Source organism: Tachypleus tridentatus, chromosome 7 (genome assembly GCF_004210375.1).
Source record: "Tachypleus tridentatus isolate NWPU-2018 chromosome 7, ASM421037v1, whole genome shotgun sequence".
Taxonomy (NCBI): domain Eukaryota; kingdom Metazoa; phylum Arthropoda; class Merostomata; order Xiphosura; family Limulidae; genus Tachypleus; species Tachypleus tridentatus.
In genome coordinates this window covers 101,130,208-101,155,980 of record NC_134831.1, presented here as the reverse complement: position 1 = coordinate 101,155,980, position 25,773 = coordinate 101,130,208, and the positions used below count along the sequence as shown (strand labels likewise).

At 33.7% G+C, this 25,773-nt stretch overlaps 1 protein-coding gene across 2 annotated transcripts in view; it reads left to right on the top strand.

Moving 5' to 3' along the window:
* Positions 1–25,773, top strand: part of LOC143256299 (CUE domain-containing protein 1-like) — an 87,844-nt gene that overhangs the window by 2,401 nt on the left and 59,670 nt on the right. For both annotated transcript variants that reach the window (XM_076513363.1, XM_076513362.1), the window contains exons 2-6: positions 99–873; positions 10,096–10,294; positions 12,726–12,872; positions 14,699–14,768; positions 16,307–16,424. In XM_076513363.1, the coding sequence (XP_076369478.1) occupies positions 241–873; positions 10,096–10,294; positions 12,726–12,872; positions 14,699–14,768; positions 16,307–16,424 (1,167 nt within the window). In that variant the 5' untranslated portion in view covers positions 99–240. The remainder of the gene's footprint in view (positions 1–98; positions 874–10,095; positions 10,295–12,725; positions 12,873–14,698; positions 14,769–16,306; positions 16,425–25,773) is intronic.

The window sequence follows — 25,773 nt, the reverse complement described above, 5'->3', positions numbered from 1 at the left end:
GAGTCACTTTTTATGTCATTAACTATATGTGTAAGTTATGTAGTTAACTCTATTTTTAAAGTTTTTATGCAAGTTTTTTGTTTGTTTTTTTGTTTCAGAGGATAACATCATGAAGTGATACTTGAGTGTCTTATGTTTCTGGAGGGCTTTAATGATACATTTTTAGAATCTCTGTGCATGAAGAAGAAGAAATATCTGAGAACCTCTTAAGTTTGTCTTGCATTTGAAGCTTCTAGAGTCATGGCTACCATCAATGAAGACCAGTACCAAGAAGAAAGTCAACAGGCTCAGTCAGTAACTCAACTAGAGTTTCACCAGGCTATGAGAGATTTTAAAACTATGTTTCCAGAGATGGATGAAGATGTAATAGAAGTCGTGCTTCGTGCTAACAGCGGAGCAGTGGATGCTACCATAGATCAGTTGTTGGCAATGAGCACTGATAATGAAAACGAACGTTTACGTACTGAGCTAGATGCCACAGAAAATGAGGAAGTACCTCCTTGCTACTCCCCTGCAACCCCCCCACCTTCTTATCAACAGGCTGTCCCCTATGCCCAAAGTCCAGCCCATTCTCCTGCAGCTATTACTGACCAGTCCTCAACTGCTACCATTAATTCTTCTCCCACAACACCAAGAAGACCACAGCAAGTTCAGCCACGGTCGCAACTGTCGAAGTCATTACTTCAACCTTACATGTCCCAGACATTGCCCTTACCAAAGAGAACAAGTGAGAAGAGCAATCAGAAGATAGAGAAACCAAATGTACCCTTAAAGATCCTGAGAAACTGGCAACCACCTCTACTGGGCCCTCTTCCTTCACAGTTTCTTAGACTGGAAGAAATAAAACATACCAGTGTTCAGACAAAAGTTAAAGTAAGTATATTCATAATGGATTTCTTTAAATAACCATCATGCTGAGTTTAGTTGGTCTGAGTGTTGGTACTTGAAAATACATTTGCTTTTTGTACAAACTTATTAAATTGCATGAAATTCAGGGTACAGATTGAGCATTTGATTCTAAGAGTTCACAAAGTAGATGTCCATCCACAGGTATTGTTTGCTGTGTATTTTTTGTATTTACAAATAAACCTGACTTAATGTAAAATTATGGGAAGAGTTCCTTGTCATCCATAGTTTAGGCTTTAGTTGTATTGTCAACTAACTTGTGGTTGGTTAAATACAATTGATAATTCACATGTGATGTTTACTGCTTTTTATCATCTAGTTGTCTGCAGTGTATTTTCCATGTATACATCTCTGGGTTTTTGTTATCAAGCTACAGTGAATCAGTTCTTTCACTATTCTATTGGGCCAGAATCCCCTTTTGTTTTGAACTTCAACATTCAGCTATTGTACATTTTCACTCCTGGTTTGATTACAATGGGCGAGAAGCTACCCGTGCAAACTCGTATTTTAGTGTGGCGTTATAGATACTAATCTATACTTTATCTGATTTAACCATCCTTGTCTGTCATAACTTATTCCACCTTTTCTTCTTTTATTCTGTCATGTTCTTTAAGCTAGTGTTTCTTGTTTTGATTTTCTCTCTTCAAGAAGTCTGTAGAATACTTGCTTGTACCTGTTTCTGATCCACAGAGAAGAGATGTACAGGAATTAGCAACCTATGATAAACCTTTTGATAATAGATAGTTATTTTGTTTTTTACTCATTTCAAGATGGAGGTTCATAGGAATTATGTAGAAGCCACTAAATAATTTTCTTTAATATTTTGGAAACATCCAGAGAAACTTTCTATAAATTGAGTGATTTACTCCAAAATTTGTTTTTTCTGGTTAGACATTTTCATTTTTAGTTAAGTATTTTCAGTTAGTTTTCTTCTTGAGGTTATTTTTTATTTGGATATTTTGAATGTTTTATATAAAGGTACACTTGTGTTGTTGTGACAGTAAATCAGAATACTTATGAAGCAAGTGGACTTTCAGGAATACTCAATGATTGTAAGGATGTTTTCAGTTTAATAGTTGAAGTCCCAAGTCTGCTTTAATAAAATGTAAGAAACACAACACTGTCAGAAACTATTTTATATATATTATATATATTAGTGTAAATATACAGGTATGTTTGGGCTAAGGATTCTTCAAGATCAGGTGTCTGTGACTTGTTGGTGATAAATTTGATTATAAACAAACAGTATGCACTCCACTTGTTTTTAAAATATATATATCTGAAACAAGTTAAACTTGTGTACAAAAATTCTTTACTCTGTGAAAATCATTGCTGTATTCTTCTTGTCAAAAGTTTATTAAGTTAATTAAGATGTACCAGGATTCAGTTAGTAAGCCGAGCTACTTTTTAAAAATATTTTTATTACAATAGTATTTGTGTGTAATTCACTTGCACTGTCTCATGAGTTACTGTATTCTGAACTTCCAGTAATCATCTGCCTTTTGCCAAAGTCCACACTGGTGGGTTCAGTTAGTTTAGAACACCCTCTGACAAAACCAGTTATTCTTTTTGTCTCTTTTAAACTGTTAATCTCACTCTAACATATCAACTGTTGGATCATCTACTCCCACAATGGTTAACTTTATGTTGTCTATGTTTTCCCTGACTGAAGTTCCCTTTCATGAACCATAATGGTGGTTCATTATACTGAGTGGAAGGATTTGTACAGAATTCTAATAGAACAGTCAAAAACACACCTTAAACAGTAAGATTCAGTTCAAACAGCACTGTAAAACCTATACTGTTGATGTACAAAAAATGTGTATGTTAGGCTTACAAGGAAAAGGAAATCTACTCATAATGACCCATGTTTAATTATTTTTCATTCTCTTATTGTTATTATCTTTTCAGCCTACAACAAAAATGGTTTGGTGTATTGAACCCAAACCTTTTGCAGAATACTAAATAATGTTCTGTGTTTGCAGAATACTAAATAATGTTCTGTGTTTGTAGAATACTAAATAATGTTCTGTGTTTGCAGAATGCTAAATAATGTTCTGTGTCAATCATAGGGATATGGAACAGTCTTTTTTCATCTGTATTTTACATAGGCTATTAAATATGATAATTCTAGTGTAAACAATGTTATTTACCCTTGAAGTTAGTGTTTTTTTTATTTTACAAATATCTGGTGTTCCTTTATAAAGCATAAGTACAGGGTGAAACAGGAATTGTCAGTCAGTAATGGATGAACATTAAATGACTGTAACATGTAGATACTCAGTGCTTTATACACTATACAGTTGGTGTCTTTAGGGAAGATATTGTAGACATTATTAAAAAAAAAGTAGACAAGCAAGGCTGAATATATTGTAGACATTATTAAAAAAAAAGTAGACAAGCAAGGCTGAAGATATTGTAGACATTATTAAAAAAAGTAGACAAGCAAGGCTGAAGATATTGTAGACATTATTAAAAAAAGTAGACAAGCAAGGCTGAAGCTACTGTAGACATTATTAAGAAAAGTAGATATGCAAGGCTGAAGATACTGTAGACATTATGACAGGCAAGGCTGAAGATGTTGTAGACCTTATTAAAAAAAAGACAAGCAAGGCTGAAGATATTGTAGACATTATTAATAAAAGTAGACAAGCAAGGCTGAAGATATTGTAGACATTATTTACTTGAATCAAAACTTCTTACTTTGGCTCCCTGCTATTACATTTGATGGAGTCAAAATAGTGATTTGTAGTTTGAGTAAATAATGTCTACAGTACTTCCAGCTTTGTTTCCTTACATTTTTTACTATGCTTATTTGCACATTTTTAAATTTCTTATTTAATTGTCTAGTTTTTATATTTTCATCATTATGCAGGTAGATTGCTTATTTGGAAATCTACAGTTGAAAGCTGGCCCTTTTTACTGTTTATTATTTATTCACAAAATTTCTTAGTTCTGTGCTGTTCATTTAATCTAGTCATGAATTATGTTTACTCATGAATGTTTTGCTCTATTGCTACTTGGTTAAATGCTCAACTAAACATGTTTCTACATTGAAAATTGACTTAACTGTGCCATCTGACAATTAGTTGTTTTTGTATGACCGTTGGAGTGCGACTGGATATTTTTGCTCCTTAATTTTCCATTTCTCTGTATAATTCTTTGCCCCTAGTTTGTACCCACAGTCTTATCCTGGTGCTTATGACAGGTTATGTAACCCTTGTACCTTTTACCCCTAGTTGGTTCCCACAGTCTTATCCTGGTGCTTATTACAGGTTATGTAACCCTTGTACTTTTTACAGAATGTAGAGTCTAGCTTTTTTTGTTAGTATTAAGGGTTTAGTTGAAGCTCATTACTGGGAGAATTCATTCTGCCCTACATTTTGATGTAAAACTTCTTTGTTAACTCTCATGTGAGTTTTAATTGTTTATCTTGCTCTTGCAGCTTGATGATTCTTACGTGATTTCCTATTTCTAATTAGTTTTCAGATGCAAGTCAAAAATACAACAACAAACTTTTATGATTTGATGTTGCATCATTTTTTACATATCTCAGGACTTGGAGCCCTAGGTGTATTTCAGCCCTATCTGTGGTCTTTAATATGGAGACTAGAGAGGAACTTTTATTAAAGTTTGGAAAGACAAATTTTCTTTTTTTCTGGGTTATACATTAAGGTAATTTCAATTTTGAAATGTAGTTTTTCATTGTTTTGACACCCACAGGAATTGTACAATAATTATATTCATTATGATGAAGTTAGTATGTTATAATTTATATCCTGTTAATAATATGTAGTTTTTCATTGTTTTGACACACACAGGAATTGTACAATAATTATATTCATTATGATGAAGTTAGTATGTTATAATTTATATCCTGTTAATAATGTGTAGTTTTTCATTGTTTTGACACACACAGGAATTGTACAATAATTATATTCATTATGATGAAGTTAGTATGTTATAATTTATATCCTGTTAATAACTGTGCTTACTCTTTCTTCATGTCTGTTTTTTTTTTCCATAAAGTATCAGATATTATTATTATTTTATGAATAAACTTTATCATCATGTTTTATTAAAAACTATACACACTGTATATAATGAAAACTAACAATTTTTGAATCCAGAGTATCCCTTATTTTACAGATCACATATATCTTAAGTACTGTTTTAAACTGCTTACTATAAGTTTTTTTTCAACAAAGGTTTAGTTTACATTAAATTAATTTCTGATCAAAGTAAGTTACCAACTTAAAACTGAAATCAGTCTTGAAGTGAGTGAACTGTTCTCTCATTCATACTTTTAATAATTAAAATGTAATGTGCCACCAGTTTAGTACGTTGGCTGAATGTGATATTTTTGACACTAAACTTGTTACTATATCATGAGGTTTGGCCAACTACATCTCCTAAGCTACTAAAGCAAAATTATCATTGTAACAAAAATGGGTATATTGATATATATAACCAATCATATTAATGAATCTAATGTTAAAGGTAAAACATAGTATAACCATGGGTATAGGAGCTTGATTTTGACTGGGGAGGGGGGTAAGATTTGTCTGAAAATGTAAGGTTGTTCACAAGTTGTCAGTCCAGATTAAGAGAATGAAATAGTGTCATGGGGCACAGTCACTCCTGCTCCAAGACCAGTGCTACTGGTGTTATAGTGTTACTTTGTTCTTCTTCACCCACATTATTCTGCAAATGTGTCTTCAGTTGACACGTGACATTGAATGACAACTTTGCGTAGCCTGAAGCCTTATTTTCAGTCACAAAATTTATATAAATCTTGGTTCTGTTTATAGTATATATCTGTCCATACTGCAGTGCTTAAAATCACATCCTGTAAGGTTTAAAGTTGCTTGAAAAAAATAGTTCCATTGTCTTCCTTGGGGATCCATATGGCACTATAGGTTTAAGAAGTTACAAGGAATATATTTTCTAATGCTTAATCAGCTTGCGCATTTAAACGTTATTAATATTTATGGAGTTATTGCCTGAAAAACTATAACAGAACATAAATACTACTTAGATTTGTATACTGTCATAAATTGTGTCTCATGAACAACTTAATATCAGGGTAGCCACAAATAAGCAAAACGTTACACAGTCCTACCTATAATAATGACCCATGGAAAACAATAAAACAGTTAATATGATATTTATTTACCTACCATACACTGTATTACTTTCAACTCCTTCTACATATTTAAATTATACCCTGTAATACATTAACTTTAGCATGTATTACATATTTATATCACCATAAATGTATTATTTTTCTATCTGAAATACATATTATACTTTGAAACATGCTGTATTATGATCAACCTTCACTATATATTTACATTATATCAGACAATGTATTATCAACCTGTATTATGTACTTACACTACTACATAATGTATTATCATCAACCTTCACTACATATTTACATTATCAGACAATGTATTATCTATCTGTATTACATAATAACACTACCACGTACTGTATTATCATCAACCTTCACTACATATTTACATTATCAGACAATGTATTATCAACCTGTATTACATACTTACACTACCACATAATGTATTATCATCAACCTTCACTACATATTTACATTATCAGACAATGTATTATCAACCTGTATTACATACTTACACTACCATGTAATGTATTATCATCAACCTTCATTACATATTTACATTATCAGACAATGTATTATGAACCTGTATTACATACTTACACTACCACATAATGTATTATCATCAACCTTCACTACATATTTACATTATCAGACAATGTATTATCAACCTGTATTACATACTTACACTACCACATAATGTATTATCATCAACCTTCACTACATATTTACATTATCAGACAATGTATTATTAACCTGTATTACATACTTACACTACCATGTAATGTATTATCATCAACCTTCACTACATATTTACATTATTAGACAATGTATTATAACCTGTATTAACCTGTATTACATCAACCTTCACTACATATTTACATTATCAGACCATGTATTATATTATCATCAACCTTCACTACATATTTACATTATCAGACAATGTATTATCAACCTGTATTATGTACTTACACTACCACATAATGTATTATCATCAACCTTCACTACATATTTACATTATCAGACAATGTATTATCAACTTGTATTATGTACTTACACTACCACATAATGTATTATCATCAACCTTCACTACATATTTATATTATCATACAATGTATTATCAACCTGTATTACATACTTACACTACCACATAATGTATTATCGTCAACCCTCACTACATATTTACATTACCAGACAATGTATTATCAACCTGTATTATGTACTTACACTACCACATAATGTATTATCATCAACCTTCACTACACATTTACATTATCAGACAATGTATTATCAACCTGTATTACATACTTACACTACCACATAATGTATTATCATCAACCTTCACTACATATTTACATTATCAGACAATGTATTATCAACCTGTATTATGTACTTACACTACCACATAATGTATTATCATCAACCTTCACTACATATTTACATTATCAGACAATGTATTATCAACCTGTATTATGTACTTACACTACCATATTTACATTATCAGACATGATGTATTATCATCAATCTTCACTACATATTTACATTATCAGACAATGTATTATCAACCTGTATTACATACTTACACTACCACATAATGTATTATCATCAACCTTCACTACATATTTATATTATCATACAATGTATTATCAACCTGTATTACATACTAACACTACCACGTAATGTATTATCATCAACCTTCACTACATATTTACATTATCAGACAATGTATTATTAACCTGTATTACATACGTACACTACGATGTAATGTATTATCATCAACCTTCACTACATATTTACATTATCAGACAATGTATTATCAACCTGTATTACATATGTACTCTACCATGTAATGTATTATCATTAACCTTCACTACATATTTACATTATCAGACAATGTATTATCAACCTGTATTACGTACTTACACTACCACATAATGTATTATCATCAACCTTCACTACATATTTACATTATCAGACAATGTATTATTAACCTGTATTACATACGTACACTACGATGTAATGTATTATCATCAACCTTCACTGCATATTTACATTATCAGACAATGTATTATCAACCTGTATTACATACTTACACTACCACATAATGTATTATCATCAACCTTCACTACATATTTACATTATCAGACAATGTATTATCAACCTGTATTACATACGTACACTACCATGTCATGTATTATCATCAACCTGTATTACATACATACACTACCATGTAATGTATTATCATCAACCTGTATTACATACTTACACTACCACGTAATGTATTATCATCAACCTTCACTACATATTTACATTATCAGACATTGTATTATGAACCTGTATTACATACGTACACTACCATGTAATGTATTATCATCAACCTTTACTACATATTTACATTACCAGACAATGTATTACCAACTTGTATTACATACTTACACTACCATGTAATGTATTATCATCAACCTATATTACATACATTACTAGAGTAATTATAATATAAATTATTGTTACACATGATACTGTTTAACTACTGAATGTAGTAACAGGACAGTAAAGATAGTACAACATTAATATGTTTGAAGATATAGTAAATGGTAATAAATCACTGAGTCATGCAGTAAATAACTAGGATATTTATAACATAACCACTTCAAATGAAATATAAAGTTAAAATAATATACTAAATGTACGACAAAGTGTGTCTGACACAGCTAATCTGACTTTAGATGAAGAAAGGTCACTTACAGAACATAAGGGTAACAGTAGGTAGTAAGTAAAGATGATTTTAAAATATGTGTCACTATAAAGTGAATAATATCATCTGGTTAGTATGTGGAGTGTGTGTGGGTAAATGAATATTTTGTAGAAAGTTTTACCACTGCTCTCATAATTATATATTAACTTGTAGCATTAGTTTGTTCTTCAGAATCTGTTAGTAAATTAGTAACAGTAAACAACTGTATGTTTCTGTATGAAGAGGTTTAGTTGTTGGTATTAGGTCTTGCTTTGTTGAAAGTCTAATTCCAACAGAGAAATGTGTACTGTTAGGAAACGCAGCAAGGCCATCAGATTAAGCCTGATTTGTGATGTGCCTTTTGTTGACACTATTGATTTCCTCAAAAACATTTGTTATATTGATTTATTCTAACCACTTGTATAGAATTCCATTAAGTTATTGAACTAGATTACTTTTGTGCACAAATTCCAAAGTGAATTTTTTTATATGTACACGTCTGATTTTTGTGGGTATAATAAAGTTGTTGTCAGTTGAAACTGAGTTCCGTGGGAAAGTGATAGTATTTCTTGGAGATTTAATGTCTTGGAGAACAAGTGTTAGATGTTTATTCATAATGTTTAGGCTTGTACTTTATTGTAAAGTTATCAAATAAAGGATGTTGCTGTTTACTAAACCTTGAATATTGTAATCTTACTGTAGTACATGCATTTTATGAATTTAGCATATTGAATGTAAACAGCCAGAAAATGGTTAAGCAGAGGTTTATTAATGTCTCAGCCACTTAACCATGTGTATTGAAACCTTAGGTGGTTCTTAAAATAACCAATAACTAATATGAACCTATAGCCTTCAAGAGGACTGTTTTGATTTTTTTTCTATGCATTTTACACTGTTTTTAATGCACATGCAATAGAATGGTTGGTACCTTATTCAGACTACACTAAACATTATACGATAGAATGGTTGATACCTCATTCAGACTACACTAAACATTATATGATAGAACGGTTGGTACTTTATTCAGAGTACACTAAACATTATATGATAGAATGGTTGGTACCCCATTCAGAGTACACTAAACATTATATGATAGAACGGTTGGTACCTTATTCAGACTACACTAAACATTATATAATAGAACGGTTGGTACCTTATTCAGACTACACTAAACATTATACCCTAAGATTCTTTGCTTTAAGTTTTTGGAGCTATTTTACACATAGTTTAATAGCTATATAACATTTATATAAAATTCATTAAAACAATTATGAAACTAGCAAAGTTCTAGAACTTTTCAGTATTTCTTTTCAACTTCCAGAATGTTACGGTCCTGAGTTCTTCTGTGCTTCAACAGCGTATGGAGGAAAATGAACGCCAGAGACAACTTTCTCAGTCAACAGAAGATCCTGGTTTGTCACAGTTTTTGGAAGATGAACGAATCGCTTTATTTCTGCAAAATGAAGAATTCATGCAGGAGTTGAGACACAATAAAGAATTCATGTCTACATTAGAAAAAGGTGAGCTGTTACTTTAAAAACTTGGTGACCAAATGCCATTTTAGAAAATATTCATTTTCTGCTATTATAAGTGACAGTACATTACATGAATTATGTAAGTGTTTGTACAGAATATACATGCTAAACAATATTAAACAAAAAATGTTGACACATTATAATGCACTGAAGAGTGTGATGTCTTCTTGGTATAAAATTAATATGTTTTAAGAGTAATTTTGTGGAACATGTGATTTTGTTACACTTCATTCTGAACTTTATAGCATATCAAAACGCTGTCCCATATAACAATTTGTCATTTTCTTTGTTCTTTATTTCTTTATATGTATGTAACTATATTAATTACTAACTAGTTTTTATTTTACATTTTAGCTGTTATCTTTGTATCTTCAAGGAAGTAATCAGGACAGTTTCTGTGTTTGTTGTGGATGGGAAAAATCAATTCGTAGTGTTGTCGATAGAAATATGGTGCACTGTTCACGTATCTGGCTCGTGTCCTAATATTTTGCCATTTTTCCAGTAAATCATATTATCCTCTCTAAAATAATTGACTGTTCCAGATAGATTTCTATTGCTGAGACTTGTGTCTCCATTATGCTCATGAGTTCTGACTTTTGTTTGAAATTGTTTGTTTTTTAAACGTATTAGTATGCAATGTCATGAGGTAAATGGTATTTTTTCCTTTTTGTTGGTTCAAAGTGGTTTGGTGGGTACTAGCTGTGATCACATGTTGTCAATTCTGAATGCTTTATGTTTTTTAGATATCCTCTGTGTGTTTTCAGAGAGTTCTCAGATGTAATGGAATCTGGTTATCTGTCTATACTTTTCATCCTCTTCATTTGTGGTGTTCATCTTTTGTTTTATTCTTTACCAAATGTTCTGCAGTTAAAAATGGATGTATTGATGCGTTTTTCTTCTACCTTCATTATTTTATTGGCATTAAACATCATGTACTTTTTGGAAACTCAGCAGTCTATAATGCTCATCTTTATACCATTGGGATGGTAGAGTCAAACTATACCATATCCATGGATTTCCCATAAACTTTTGATACAAAACTTGGTAAATATTACACTAAGGAATGTGAGCTTATCTTTATCAGTTTCTAATGTGTAATATGTCATGGGATGTTGTCTGATCATGTAGTTTATTAATTTGTGAATCTTGTTTGTGACAGTTTTACAAATATGTTGTCAACATATCCAAGCCAAGTTTCGGAACATAGAAGGGTTGTTTTTAAGCCATTAAATTCCAAATGTTTATGTTAAAATTACCAACTAGACTGTGATGATAGGGGTGAGCCCAGAGCTAAGTTTTCTTGTTAGTGATAGTATTTACCTTCAAATAAAAGTAGACATAAATATGTCATGTTGACATATTAGGTTGTGAGTTTTATTATTTTGGCAATTGTCAGTTTGGCATATTCCTAAAGAGTTCTATCATTTTCAGTAGTTGGCAAAGTAACTGTAGTGTGGCAGGTTGGAACATCAGTGAAGAGATTGGATATATCAAAGCTAATTATTTTAAAACTCATTGTTACAGATTTTGCTATAAGTTTAATATTAGTCTAAAAAAACAAAAAAAGCAAACAACAGCAAAAAAAAAGCTGAATGGTTTAAAGTTTGTCCCTCAGAATGTTACAAGTTCATCAGGGTTTGAAGATGGATATTGAGAAGAGAAGCCTAGTGATTTGTCTCTGAATCAAAGCTGGGATGCCCATTATATCTTGGTCTATACTGTGACAAGAAACCCACACATTTAGTGCCAAGAGAGAACTGTTAGTCAGTACTGTTATTTATAAACAAAAGGTTTGTTCCAGCTTGATTCTGTTTGACTTCTTTATGTTGAAAATAGTTTCTAGCATACATTATAAACAGCCTAGTAGTTGGAGCACGGGACTCGCAGTGTGAGGGTTGTGGATTGAAATCCCTGTTACCAAACATGCTTGTAATTCCAGACTTGGGGATGTTATAATGCGATGGCCAAATTCCATTCTTCATTGGTAAATAAATGACCCAAGAATTGGCAGTGGATGGTGTTGTGGCTTGGCATGGCCAGGTGGTTAAGGCACTCAATTCGTAATCTGAGGGTTGTGGGTTTAAATCCCCATCACACCAAACATGCTTGCTCTTTCAACTGTGGAGGCATTATAATGTTACAATCAATTCCACTATTTGTTGGTAAAAGAGTAGCTCAAGAGTTGACAGTGGTTGGAGACAACTAGTTGCCTTTCATCTAGTCTTATACTGCTAAATTAGGGACAGCTAGCACTCCTGTAGCTTTGAGTGAAATTCAAAACAAATCAAAACAATGGATGGTGTTGACAAATGGCTTTCCTTGTTAAATTAGGGACTGCTAGTATAGATAGCTCTTGTGAAGCTCTGCATGAAATCTAAAACAAACCAAGTGATATAGATGTGTACTTTTTTTTCAGCTTCTCCTGCTTCCTCAGATGATGAAGATGATAAGATGAAACACCCACATGATGAGATGGACAGCTTTCATTACACACAACCTATTCATGCCATAGCAGATGATCCTGATGCTGCTTTTAGAGAGAAGCTGAGAAACATGGGAAAATGTAAGATTATTATCTGTAAATGTGGTAGGGCCCAATTACCATGCCAACTAAACTATCACTGATGAGGCACCATATTTAGAGACATATTGTAATTGTAATGAAAATCTGTTTTGTCTTTTGTGAATGAATATTAAATTATAATTAATTTGGAAGTGTTAAAGAAGTATTATTCAGAATATCTCTGGAAATGGTTATGACATTGGCTAAGGTGATTGTTTACATTGTGTTTTACTTAACAATTTACTGCAAATATTCAAGTTTCTGAATGCATTTTTTTCATTTCCTGACTTTTCCATTCCATAGGTTTGAAATGAACCTTGTACAGGAACATTCTGTGGATAAAATTATCAATTCATAATTGTTGATTTCAGATTTATCTTGTGGATAAACATTTCAAGTTTCTGTTTTTTAGTACTTTGTTTTTTCTCTTATAGTGAAAATGATAAAAATTACTAATGTTGAACTTGTCCCGTGTTTCATATTTCTTGCTTCTTCTGAGGCATCAGCATGTTAAGCATTGTGATACTGTTTAACTACAAAATAAATTATATTTGTACAACATCTTAAAACTTTAAATACCTTTATGGCACCTTCTGCAAAAATATTTTAAACCACAAGGAACAAACGTATTAAAAACAATTGTAGAAAAGGTAATACTGTATGGCAGTGAAATAGAAATGAATGAAAATGATTTTTGTAACCCTGAAATATATTGATAAATAAAATATTCCTTTTGTTAAAACTTGTATAAGGGCACAATCTTGAAGCTTAAAAGGAACTTCTTGGAAAACATAAACTGTAAAACAATGAGTCTGATTAATTTGAATTAACATCTGTTGTTCTTTTATTAAGATGAATTATTATCAAGCTTTACTCACTGAGTAATATAACATTTGTTGTTACTCACTAAGTAATATAACATTTGTTGTTACTCACTAAGTAATATAACATTTGTTGTTACTCACTGAGTAATATAACATTTGTTGTTACTCACTGAGTAATATAACATTTGTTGTTACTCACTGAGTAATATAACATTTGTTGTTACTCACTAAGTAATATAACATTTGTTGTTACTCACTAAGTAATATAACATTTGTTGTTACTCACTGAGTAATATAACATTTGTTGTTACTCACTGAGTAATATAACATTTGTTGTTACTCACTGAGTAATATAACATTTGTTGTTACTCACTGAGTAATATAACATTTGTTGTTACTCACTGAGTAATATAACATTTGTTCTTACTCACTGAGTAATATAACATTTGTTCTTACTCACTGAGTAATATAACATTTGTTCTTACTCACTGAGTAATATAACATTTGTTGTTACTCACTGAGTAATATAACATTTGTTCTTACTCACTGAGTAATATAACATTTGTTCTTACTCACTGAGTAATATAACATTTGTTGTTAGTCACTAAGTAATATAACATTTGTTGTTACTCACTGAGTAATATAACATTTGTTCTTACTCACTCAGTAATATAGCATTTTTTGTTACTCACTAAGTAATATAACATTTGTTCTTACTCACTAAGTATTATAACATTTGTTCTTACTCACTAAGTAATATAACATTTGTTCTTAGATATATATATGTCGTACCTTATTTTATTTGTCAGAAGCTATACAAAAGTAGCACATTACCAGTCAGTAATAATAAGCATATGTACTTCAAGTGTCTAGTTGAATAGGTAATGTTGTGGATGTTTGTTGACATAAATCATTAACATGCTTCATTTAAGGAAGTAAGAAAATATAGAAACCAATATAGAATGATGTATCATATTATGTAAGAACTGTTGTCGTTTTCAGTATCGAAACGCAAGTTTACTCAACTTGCAAAGTTGTTCTCTCGAAGAAAAAGATCAGGATTTCGTCAGTTGTATCCTTTATTGAAAAAAGTTTTATTCAAATTATTTATCACTTCATAATTATGAATATATTTTGTATACGTAGTGATAAATTTATAAAAACAAAAAAGCCTTCTTATAGTCTGATAAGTGTGTTAAAGTAGATATTAAATCCCTTTGTACCTTTATTTTAAAAACTGTTATCAGTATGTACATATAGTGTACCTTTTTTTTGTAATGTAACATAAACTTAACATTTTTTTTTACTTCATAATTATCTTGATCCAGTTATAACCAGAATACAAGTTGACTTTTGTTTGTTATGTTCGTGATTCTTTAATATTGATTTGTCCTGTTGTGCTTATTGAAGTGATACACTTGATCTGATGTTTCCATTACCAAAGTCAGGATGTGAAGTGACAAACTTTGTTTTATGGTGTGTTTTTTTTATAGACTCTACTTGACTGACTAAATTGAATTTGGATAACAAGTGATATCAGAGTAGGGCATAGTAAGAAAGGTGAAGAAGACCTGGTCAGTGGTCATTAGGTGCATTTATAGATACAGTACTTCTAGATAGGTTGCAGTTAATATATGCTATGACCACTGACCAGGTCTTCTTCACCTTTCTTACTATGACCTACACTGATATTATTTGTTATCCAATTTATTCCAGCTACTGCTGTATTTCAGTATTTACCTATGCAGTATCTACTGTTTCTCAGTGTTATTGTTACATGTTTAACTGCATACACCATACTCTGAAAAGTATACTTCACTCTCTTTTCCTTTACATATTATTGTTTTTAATGTTCTTTTTATAATTATTATTAGTCACATAACAGACATATTCTTGTACTGATTATTTGTAAATAAAATATTAAAGTTTTGTATCAGCACATAAAACTGAGAAAGACATGATGTTTTTCGTGCAACGTTACTGTAATGTGATATGTTTTAAGTGAGTGTATAGTAAACCATGGAATAACATTTTAACTTCCACTTTAAAAGCAAACCATGTGTGTTTTTAGTCACTTGTTTTATATTATTTTATTCTCCAGTTTGTCTTTGCCATCATTTTTTTTTTCATTATAAAGTATATTTTGTTTGCTGAATTTTCAACATTAGCTAAATGCTATTTAGTGAACAAAGATCTATGTGTTGAATGTGTGTAACAGATCTATGTGTTGAATGTGTGTAACAGATCTATGTGTTGAATGTGTATAACAGATCTATGTGTTGAATGTGTATAACAGATCTATGTGTTGAATGTGTGTAACAGATCTATGTGTTGAATGTGTGTAACAGATCTGTGTGTTGAATGTGTGTAACAGATCTGTGTGTTGAATGTGTGTAACAGATCTGTGTGTTGAATGTGTGTAACAGATCTGTGTGTTGAATGTGTGTAACAGATCTGTGTGTTGAATGTGTGTAACAGATCTGTGTGTTGAATGTGTGTAACAGATCTGTGTGTTGAATGTGTGTAACAGATCTATGTGTTGAATGTGTGTAACAGATCTGTGTGTTGAATGTGTATAACACAATTTTTCCTTGATTTATCATGAATTAGCTTAGGGGATGGAACCAACCCTTCACAAGACAACTTGTTATTAACTGAAGATAACTCTGAAGTCTCTGAGGAGGACTCTGATAATAACACGAGAAAGGACGATACGTGGAATAGTCATGTTAGTTGGTTTGATGCATATCTATGTAGTAATTATTAGTTATCAAGGTTGTATGACTTCTTTTAACCCTTACAGTACCAACAATTGAGATATAATCAGAACTGATGTATACCTGTCATGACAAAATTTTATCCATATTGGTAAGAAATGTGCCCATAATATTAAGAGTGTAGTTGTGGGATTTATCCATATTAGATTGGTATTCTAAAGGTTTATTGTATCATTTGTATTTCAGGCCATCTGGTGAGTCTATATTAGCTTTAAGAAGCCTTATTTTTTCCATTGATAAAGCCTACGTAAGCTATGAAAATACACTTTTTTTTTTTGTCTTGTCAGGTTTATTAGTCTATTTTTTTTTCATATATTTGATATGAAAGTTATTCTGTGGAAGTTAAAAGCCTTTCATGCAAAACAATAGCTTCTTTCCACCATTTATATTCATTTCACAAATGTATAACTTTAGAAATTATTACTTATATCAAGTTAACCTAAAGCAAGAACATAAACATGTTTTCTATATGTAAACACGGATCGTTTGGGTTGAGAAAATATTTTACATTGAAGAGCGAACAACGTTTCGACCTTCTTCGGTCATCGTCAACAAGTGGGTTTCTCGACATCACTGATAAGCATGTTTTAATATATGCTTTGTTTATGGCAATCCAAATAATGAAGAAACTGATGAGAAAGCCAACACATCTTTTATAAGCATTTCTAAGTTGAATCACATTTAGTGATGAGGTTACATGTCATGTTATTTAATAGAAACAAATTAATGATGCGAGTGTGTGGTGTATATTAGAACACCACAAGGACAGTGCAAGCCATCAGCTTGAGATTACTGAAATTTATTATAATCTCTAATGTTTTCTAACAATGATCCTGTCACTTCATTTACATATTCAACCCATTTCTAGTTCACACCATCTAAACTTTATGTATTTCTCACTTTGTTGAGACACTAAAAATTGTATAGAATTTCTGTATTCTTACTGGTGACTATAAGATGTAGCCCATAGAGACTTGTATTTATGGAAGTTAGTGACCTAAGAAAAGCTATTTTTATTTTTGGTTTATTGAAATTTGGCTTGTAATTTATTTGAATTACTGGAATTTCTCATTAAGATATTAGGTCATCATTCACTACAAGAATATGTAAAAGCACAGTTAAATACAGACTTTATATAATGAAAGATGATCTGAGACATGTAGTTCCATTTTTCTTTCACTTGTTGGAAATTAAAGATGTTGGCTTTTATCCTGTCATTGGGGTTTTATATTAACCACATCCTACAAATTGGTCATTGGCTTAAAATTTAGATCAGTTTAAAAGCTTTGAATAAAAACTGTTCTTACTAAGTTTTTCTACTTCCATGAAGATGATGTAGAAAATTCTTAATCATTAACTTTTATCACTTATATGAAATAAACAGTGAGTGTTAAACAGTATTAATTTACTGAGAGGTTTTTGTACCAGTACTTTTAATTAGTTTTATAGCATGTCCAAAGTCAAAATGGGTTTTGGTTAGTTTAAGATAAGAGAAACTTGTCATAATTGAAGAGATGAGATAATGAGATACACATACAAGTATTTGGGTTTGAATGCCTGTTCAACTTTACTAGGTAAAAAGTTTGGTTGGAGTGTACATGTTTAAGATTTTGTATCCAATTTGAGATCTCACCAAACCAAGACATTGCTTATACAGAGGATTGAGTACATTTTGTTAAAATGATTTTGAAAATGTACATGACATCCATAGTCACTATAAAGTTGTTGTTGAATCATATGTCAGAAACATAAGTTTACTTTGTCTGGCATTTTGTAGGTAATTTGATGCCACTAAAAATTGATTGCTCTTGGAAATGCAAGTTCAGGTAGGGGATTTAGAATTTCCAAAACTGGGATATCCTTTGTGCTTAATGTCATGAAGGAATGTGGATCAGTTTGGGCCACAGGACCAGCCAGAAAGAGATTTGTAACTGTTTATGCCTCAGCCTTGATAAGTAAAATGTGGCATTGCATAACAGGTGAGAAATGCATAAACACAAAGGCAAGTTGTAAAGCCTTCCACATGTCCTAGGCAATGCTATGCAATTAAGAAAGATTTCCGTTTTGAAAAGTAACACAAATAACATATAAGCATTTCACCACAACATATCTGATCAACTTTCGTATACTTCAAGCAGCTGGATAATGAAGTGGGTGTTAATGCTATTCCATACGTAAGATATACCAGTTAAGTCTCCAGCTGAAATATTTACAGATATCTGTGCATCTAGACTATTAATATGACCCCTAGGTAACTATTGTCTGTATACAGTAGGTGAATTATTCAAACCAAGCAGGGAGTAGTGGTGTGGTCATGACATAGATTTTGCAAAAACCAGTTTACAGTGAAAACTGTGCTGAAGGGCTATTGTCAAGATGTACAGCTGTCAGACAGAGAAGAACTATATGTGGTAACATTTTCTAGTGAAAACTGTGTTGAAGGGCTATTGTCAAGATGTACAGCTGTCAGACAGAGAAGGACTATATGTGGTAACATTTTCTAGTGAAAACTCTGCTGAAGGGCTATTGTCAAAATGTACAGTTGTCAGACAGAGAAGGACTATATGTGGTAACATTTTCTAGTGAAAACTGTGCTGAAGGGCTATTGTCAAGATGTACAGATGTCAGACAGAGAAGGACTATATGTGGCAACATTTTCTAGTGAAAACTGTGCTGAAGGGCTATTGTCAAGATGTACAGCTGTCAGACGTAGAAGGACTATATGTGGTAACATTTTCTAGTGAAAACTCTGCTGAAGTGCTATTGTCAAGATGTACAGCTGTCAGACAGAGAAGGACTATATGTGGTAACATTTTCTAGTGAAAACTCTGCTGAAGGGCTATTGTCAAGATGTACAGCTGTCAGACAGAGAAGGACTATATGTGGTAACATTTTCTAGTGAAAACTCTGCTGAAGGGCTATTGTCAAGATGTACAGCTGTCAGACAGAGAAGGACTATATGTGGTAACATTTTCTAGTGAAAACTGTGCTGAAGGGCTATTGTCAAGATGTACAGTTGTCAGACAGAGGACTATATGTGGCAACATTTTCTACTGAAAACTGCTGAAGGGCTGAAGGGCTATTGTCAAGATGTACAGTCAAGATGTCAGACAGAGGGACTATATGTGGTAACATTTTCTAGTGAAAACTGTGCTGAAGGGCTATTGTCAAGATGTACAGCTGTCAGACAGAGAAGGACTATATGTGGTAACATTTTCTAGTGAAAACTGTGCTGAAGGGCTATTGTCAAGATGTACAGCTGTCAGACAGAGAAGGACTATATGTGGTAACATTTTCTAGTGAAAACTTTGCTGAAGGGCTATTGTCAAGATGTACAGCTGTCAGACAGAGAAGGACTATATGTGGTAACATTTTCTACTGAAAACTCTGCTGAAGGGCTATTGTCAAGATGTACAGCTGTCAGACAGAGAAGGACTATATGTGGTAACATTTTCTAGTGAAAACTGTGCTGAAGGGCTATTGTCAAGATGTACAGCTGTCAGACAGAGAAGGACTATATGTGGTAACATTTTCTAGTGAAAACTGTGCTGAAGGGCTATTGTCAAGATGTTTTCTAGTGAAAACAAGCTGTCAGACAGAGAAGGACTATATGTGGTAACATTTTCTAGTGAAAACTGTGCTGAAGGGCTATTGTCAAGATGTACAGCTGTCAGACAGAGAAGGACTATATGTGGTAACATTTTCTAGTGAAAACTGTGCTGAAGGGCTATTGTCAAGATGTACAGCTGTCAGACAGAGAAGGACTATATGTGGTAACATTTTCTAGTGAAAACTGTGCTGAAGGGCTATTGTCAAGATGTACAGCTGTCAGACAGAGAAGGACTATATGTGGTAACATTTTCTAGTGAAAACTGTGCTGAAGGGCTATTGTCAAGATGTACAGCTGTCAGACAGAGAAGGACTATATGTGGTAACATTTTCTAGTGAAAACTGTGCTGAAGGGCTATTGTCAAGATGTACAGCTGTCAGACAGAGAAGGACTATATGTGGTAACATTTTCTAGTGAAAACTGTGCTGAAGGGCTATTGTCAAGATGTACAGCTGTCAGACAGAGAAGGACTATATGTGGTAACATTTTCTAGTGAAAACTGTGCTGAAGGGCTATTGTCAAGATGTACATCTCTCAGACAGAGAAGGACTATATGTGGTAACATTTTCTAGTGAAAACTGTGCTGAAGGGCTATTGTCAAGATGTACAGCTCTCAGACAGAGAAGGACTATATGTGGTAACATTTTCTAGTGAAAACTGTGCTGAAGGGCTATTGTCAAGATGTACATCTCTCAGACAGAGAAGGACTATATGTGGTAACATTTTCTAGTGAAAACTGTGCTGAAGGGCTATTGTCAAGATGTACATCTCTCAGACAGAGAAGGACTATATGTGGTAACATTTTCTAGTGAAAACTTTGCTGAAGGGCTATTGTCAAGATGTACATCTGTCAGACAGAGAAGGACTATATGTGGTAACATTTTCTAGTGAAAACTGTGCTGAAGGGCTATTGTCAAGATGTACATCTGTCAGACAGAGAAGGACTATATGTGGTAACATTTTCTAGTGAAAACTGTGCTGAAGGGCTATTGTCAAGATGTACAGCTGTCAGACAGAGAAGGACTATATGTGGTAACATTTTCTAGTGAAAACTGTGCTGAAGGGCTATTGTCAAGATGTACAGCTGTCAGACAGAGAAGGACTATATGTGGTAACATTTTCTAGTGAAAACTGTGCTGAAGGGCTATTGTCAAGATGTACAGCTGTCAGACAGAGAAGGACTATATGTGGTAACATTTTCTAGTGAAAACTGTGCTGAAGGGCTATTGTCAAGATGTACAGCTGTCAGACAGAGAAGGACTATATGTGGTAACATTTTCTAGTGAAAACTGTGCTGAAGGGCTATTGTCAAGATGTACAGCTGTCAGACAGAGAAGGACTATATGTGGTAACATTTTCTAGTGAAAACTGTGCTGAAGGGCTATTGTCAAGATGTACAGCTGTCAGACAGAGAAGGACTATATGTGGTAACATTTTCTAGTGAAAACTGTGCTGAAGGGCTATTGTCAAGATGTACATCTGTCAGACAGAGAAGGACTATATGTGGTAACATTTTCTAGTGAAAACTGTGCTGAAGGGCTATTGTCAAGATGTACAGCTGTCAGACAGAGAAGGACTATATGTGGTAACATTTTCTAGTGAAAACTGTGCTGAAGGGCTATTGTCAAGATGTACATCTCTCAGACAGAGAAGGACTATATGTGGTAACATTTTCTAGTGAAAACTTTGCTGAAGGGCTATTGTCAAGATGTACATCTCTCAGACAGAGAAGGACTATATGTGGTAACATTTTCTAGTGAAAACTGTGCTGAAGGGCTATTGTCAAGATGTACATCTCTCAGACAGAGAAGGACTATATGTGGTAACATTTTCTAGTGAAAACTGTGCTGAAGGGCTATTGTCAAGATGTACAGCTGTCAGACAGAGAAGGACTATATGTGGTAACATTTTCTAGTGAAAACTGTGCTGAAGGGCTATTGTCAAGATGTACAGCTGTCAGACAGAGAAGGACTATATGTGGTAACATTTTCTAGTGAAAACTGTGCTGAAGGGCTATTGTCAAGATGTACAGCTGTCAGACAGAGAAGGACTATATGTGGTAACATTTTCTAGTGAAAACTGTGCTGAAGGGCTATTGTCAAGATGTACAGCTGTCAGACAGAGAAGGACTATATGTGGTAACATTTTCTAGTGAAAACTGTGCTGAAGGGCTATTGTCAAGATGTACAGCTGTCAGACAGAGAAGGACTATATGTGGTAACATTTTCTAGTGAAAACTGTGCTGAAGGGCTATTGTCAAGATGTACAGCTGTCAGACAGAGAAGGACTATATGTGGTAACATTTTCTAGTGAAAACTGTGCTGAAGGGCTATTGTCAAGATGTACAGCTGTCAGACAGAGAAGGACTATATGTGGTAACATTTTCTAGTGAAAACTGTGCTGAAGGGCTATTGTCAAGATGTACAGCTGTCAGACAGAGAAGGACTATATGTGGTAACATTTTCTAGTGAAAACTGTGCTGAAGGGCTATTGTCAAGATGTACATCTGTCAGACAGAGAAGGACTATATGTGGTAACATTTTCTAGTGAAAACTGTGCTGAAGGGCTATTGTCAAGATGTACAGCTGTCAGACTGTGCTGAGAAGGACTATATGTGGTAACATTTTCTAGTGAAAACTGTGCTGAAGGGCTATTGTCAAGATGTACAGCTGTCAGACAGAGAAGGACTATATGTGGTAACATTTTCTAGTGAAAACTGTGCTGAAGGGCTATTGTCAAGATGTACAGCTGTCAGACAGAGAAGGACTATATGTGGTAACATTTTCTAGTGAAAACTGTGCTGAAGGGCTATTGTCAAGATGTACAGCTGTCAGACAGAGAAGGACTATATGTGGTAACATTTTCTAGTGAAAACTGTGCTGAAGGGCTATTGTCAAGATGTACAGCTGTCAGACAGAGAAGGACTATATGTGGTAACATTTTCTAGTGAAAACTGTGCTGAAGGGCTATTGTCAAGATGTACAGCTGTCAGACAGAGAAGGACTATATGTGGTAACATTTTCTAGTGAAAACTGTGCTGAAGGGCTATTGTCAAGATGTACAGCTGTCAGACAGAGAAGGACTATATGTGGTAACATTTTCTAGTGAAAACTGTGCTGAAGGGCTATTGTCAAGATGTACAGCTGTCAGACAGAGAAGGACTATATGTGGTAACATTTTCTAGTGAAAACTGTGCTGAAGGGCTATTGTCAAGATGTACAGCTGTCAGACAGAGAAGGACTATATGTGGTAACATTTTCTAGTGAAAACTGTGCTGAAGGGCTATTGTCAAGATGTACAGCTGTCAGACAGAGAAGGACTATATGTGGTAACATTTTCTAGTGAAAACTGTGCTGAAGGGCTATTGTCAAGATGTACAGCTGTCAGACAGAGAAGGACTATATGTGGTAACATTTTCTAGTGAAAACTGTGCTGAAGGGCTATTGTCAAGATGTACAGCTGTCAGACAGAGAAGGACTATATGTGGTAACATTTTCTAGTGAAAACTGTGCTGAAGGGCTATTGTCAAGATGTACAGCTGTCAGACAGAGAAGGACTATATGTGGTAACATTTTCTAGTGAAAACTGTGCTGAAGGGCTATTGTCAAGATGTACAGCTGTCAGACAGAGAAGGACTATATGTGGTAACATTTTCTAGTGAAAACTGTGCTGAAGGGCTATTGTCAAGATGTACAGCTGTCAGACAGAGAAGGACTATATGTGGTAACATTTTCTAGTGAAAACTGTGCTGAAGGGCTATTGTCAAGATGTACAGCTGTCAGACAGAGAAGGACTATATGTGGTAACATTTTCTAGTGAAAACTGTGCTGAAGGGCTATTGTCAAGATGTACAGCTGTCAGACAGAGAAGGACTATATGTGGTAACATTTTCTAGTGAAAACTGTGCTGAAGGGCTATTGTCAAGATGTACAGCTGTCAGACAGAGAAGGACTATATGTGGTAACATTTTCTAGTGAAAACTGTGCTGAAGGGCTATTGTCAAGATGTACAGCTGTCAGACAGAGAAGGACTATATGTGGTAACATTTTCTAGTGAAAACTGTGCTGAAGGGCTATTGTCAAGATGTACAGCTGTCAGACAGAAGAAGGACTATATGTGGTAACATTTTCTAGTGAAAACTGTGCTGAAGGGCTATTGTCAAGATGTACAGCTGTCAGACAGAGAAGGACTATATGTGGTAACATTTTCTAGTGAAAACTGTGCTGAAGGGCTATTGTCAAGATGTACAGCTGTCAGACAGAGAAGGACTATATGTGGTAACATTTTCTAGTGAAAACTGTGCTGAAGGGCTATTGTCAAGATGTACAGCTGTCAGACAGAGAAGGACTATATGTGGTAACATTTTCTAGTGAAAACTGTGCTGAAGGGCTATTGTCAAGATGTACAGCTGTCAGACAGAGAAGGACTATATGTGGTAACATTTTCTAGTGAAAACTGTGCTGAAGGGCTATTGTCAAGATGTACAGCTGTCAGACAGAGAAGACTATATGTGGTAACATTTTCTAGTGAAAACTGTGCTGAAGGGCTATTGTCAAGATGTACAGCTGTCAGACAGAGAAGGACTATATGTGGTAACATTTTCTAGTGAAAACTGTGCTGAAGGGCTATTGTCAAGATGTACAGCTGTCAGACAGAGAAGGACTATATGTGGTAACATTTTCTAGTGAAAACTGTGCTGAAGGGCTATTGTCAAGATGTACAGCTGTCAGACAGAGAAGGACTATATGTGGTAACATTTTCTAGTGAAAACTGTGCTGAAGGGCTATTGTCAAGATGTACAGCTGTCAGACAGAGAAGGACTATATGTGGTAACATTTTCTAGTGAAAACTGTGCTGAAGGGCTATTGTCAAGATGTACAGCTGTCAGACAGAGAAGGACTATATGTGGTAACATTTTCTAGTGAAAACTGTGCTGAAGGGCTATTGTCAAGATGTACAGCTGTCAGACAGAGAAGGACTATATGTGGTAACATTTTCTAGTGAAAACTGTGCTGAAGGGCTATTGTCAAGATGTACAGCTGTCAGACAGAGAAGGACTATATGTGGTAACATTTTCTAGTGAAAACTGTGCTGAAGGGCTATTGTCAAGATGTACAGCTGTCAGACAGAGAAGGACTATATGTGGTAACATTTTCTAGTGAAAACTGTGCTGAAGGGCTATTGTCAAGATGTACAGCTGTCAGACAGAGAAGGACTATATGTGGTAACATTTTCTAGTGAAAACTGTGCTGAAGGGCTATTGTCAAGATGTACAGCTGTCAGACAGAGAAGGACTATATGTGGTAACATTTTCTAGTGAAAACTGTGCTGAAGGGCTATTGTCAAGATGTACAGCTGTCAGACAGAGAAGGACTATATGTGGTAACATTTTCTAGTGAAAACTGTGCTGAAGGGCTATTGTCAAGATGTACAGCTGTCAGACAGAGAAGGACTATATGTGGTAACATTTTCTAGTGAAAACTGTGCTGAAGGGCTATTGTCAAGATGTACAGCTGTCAGACAGAGAAGGACTATATGTGGTAACATTTTCTAGTGAAAACTGTGCTGAAGGGCTATTGTCAAGATGTACAGCTGTCAGACAGAGAAGGACTATATGTGGTAACATTTTCTAGTGAAAACTGTGCTGAAGGGCTATTGTCAAGATGTACAGCTGTCAGACAGAGAAGGAC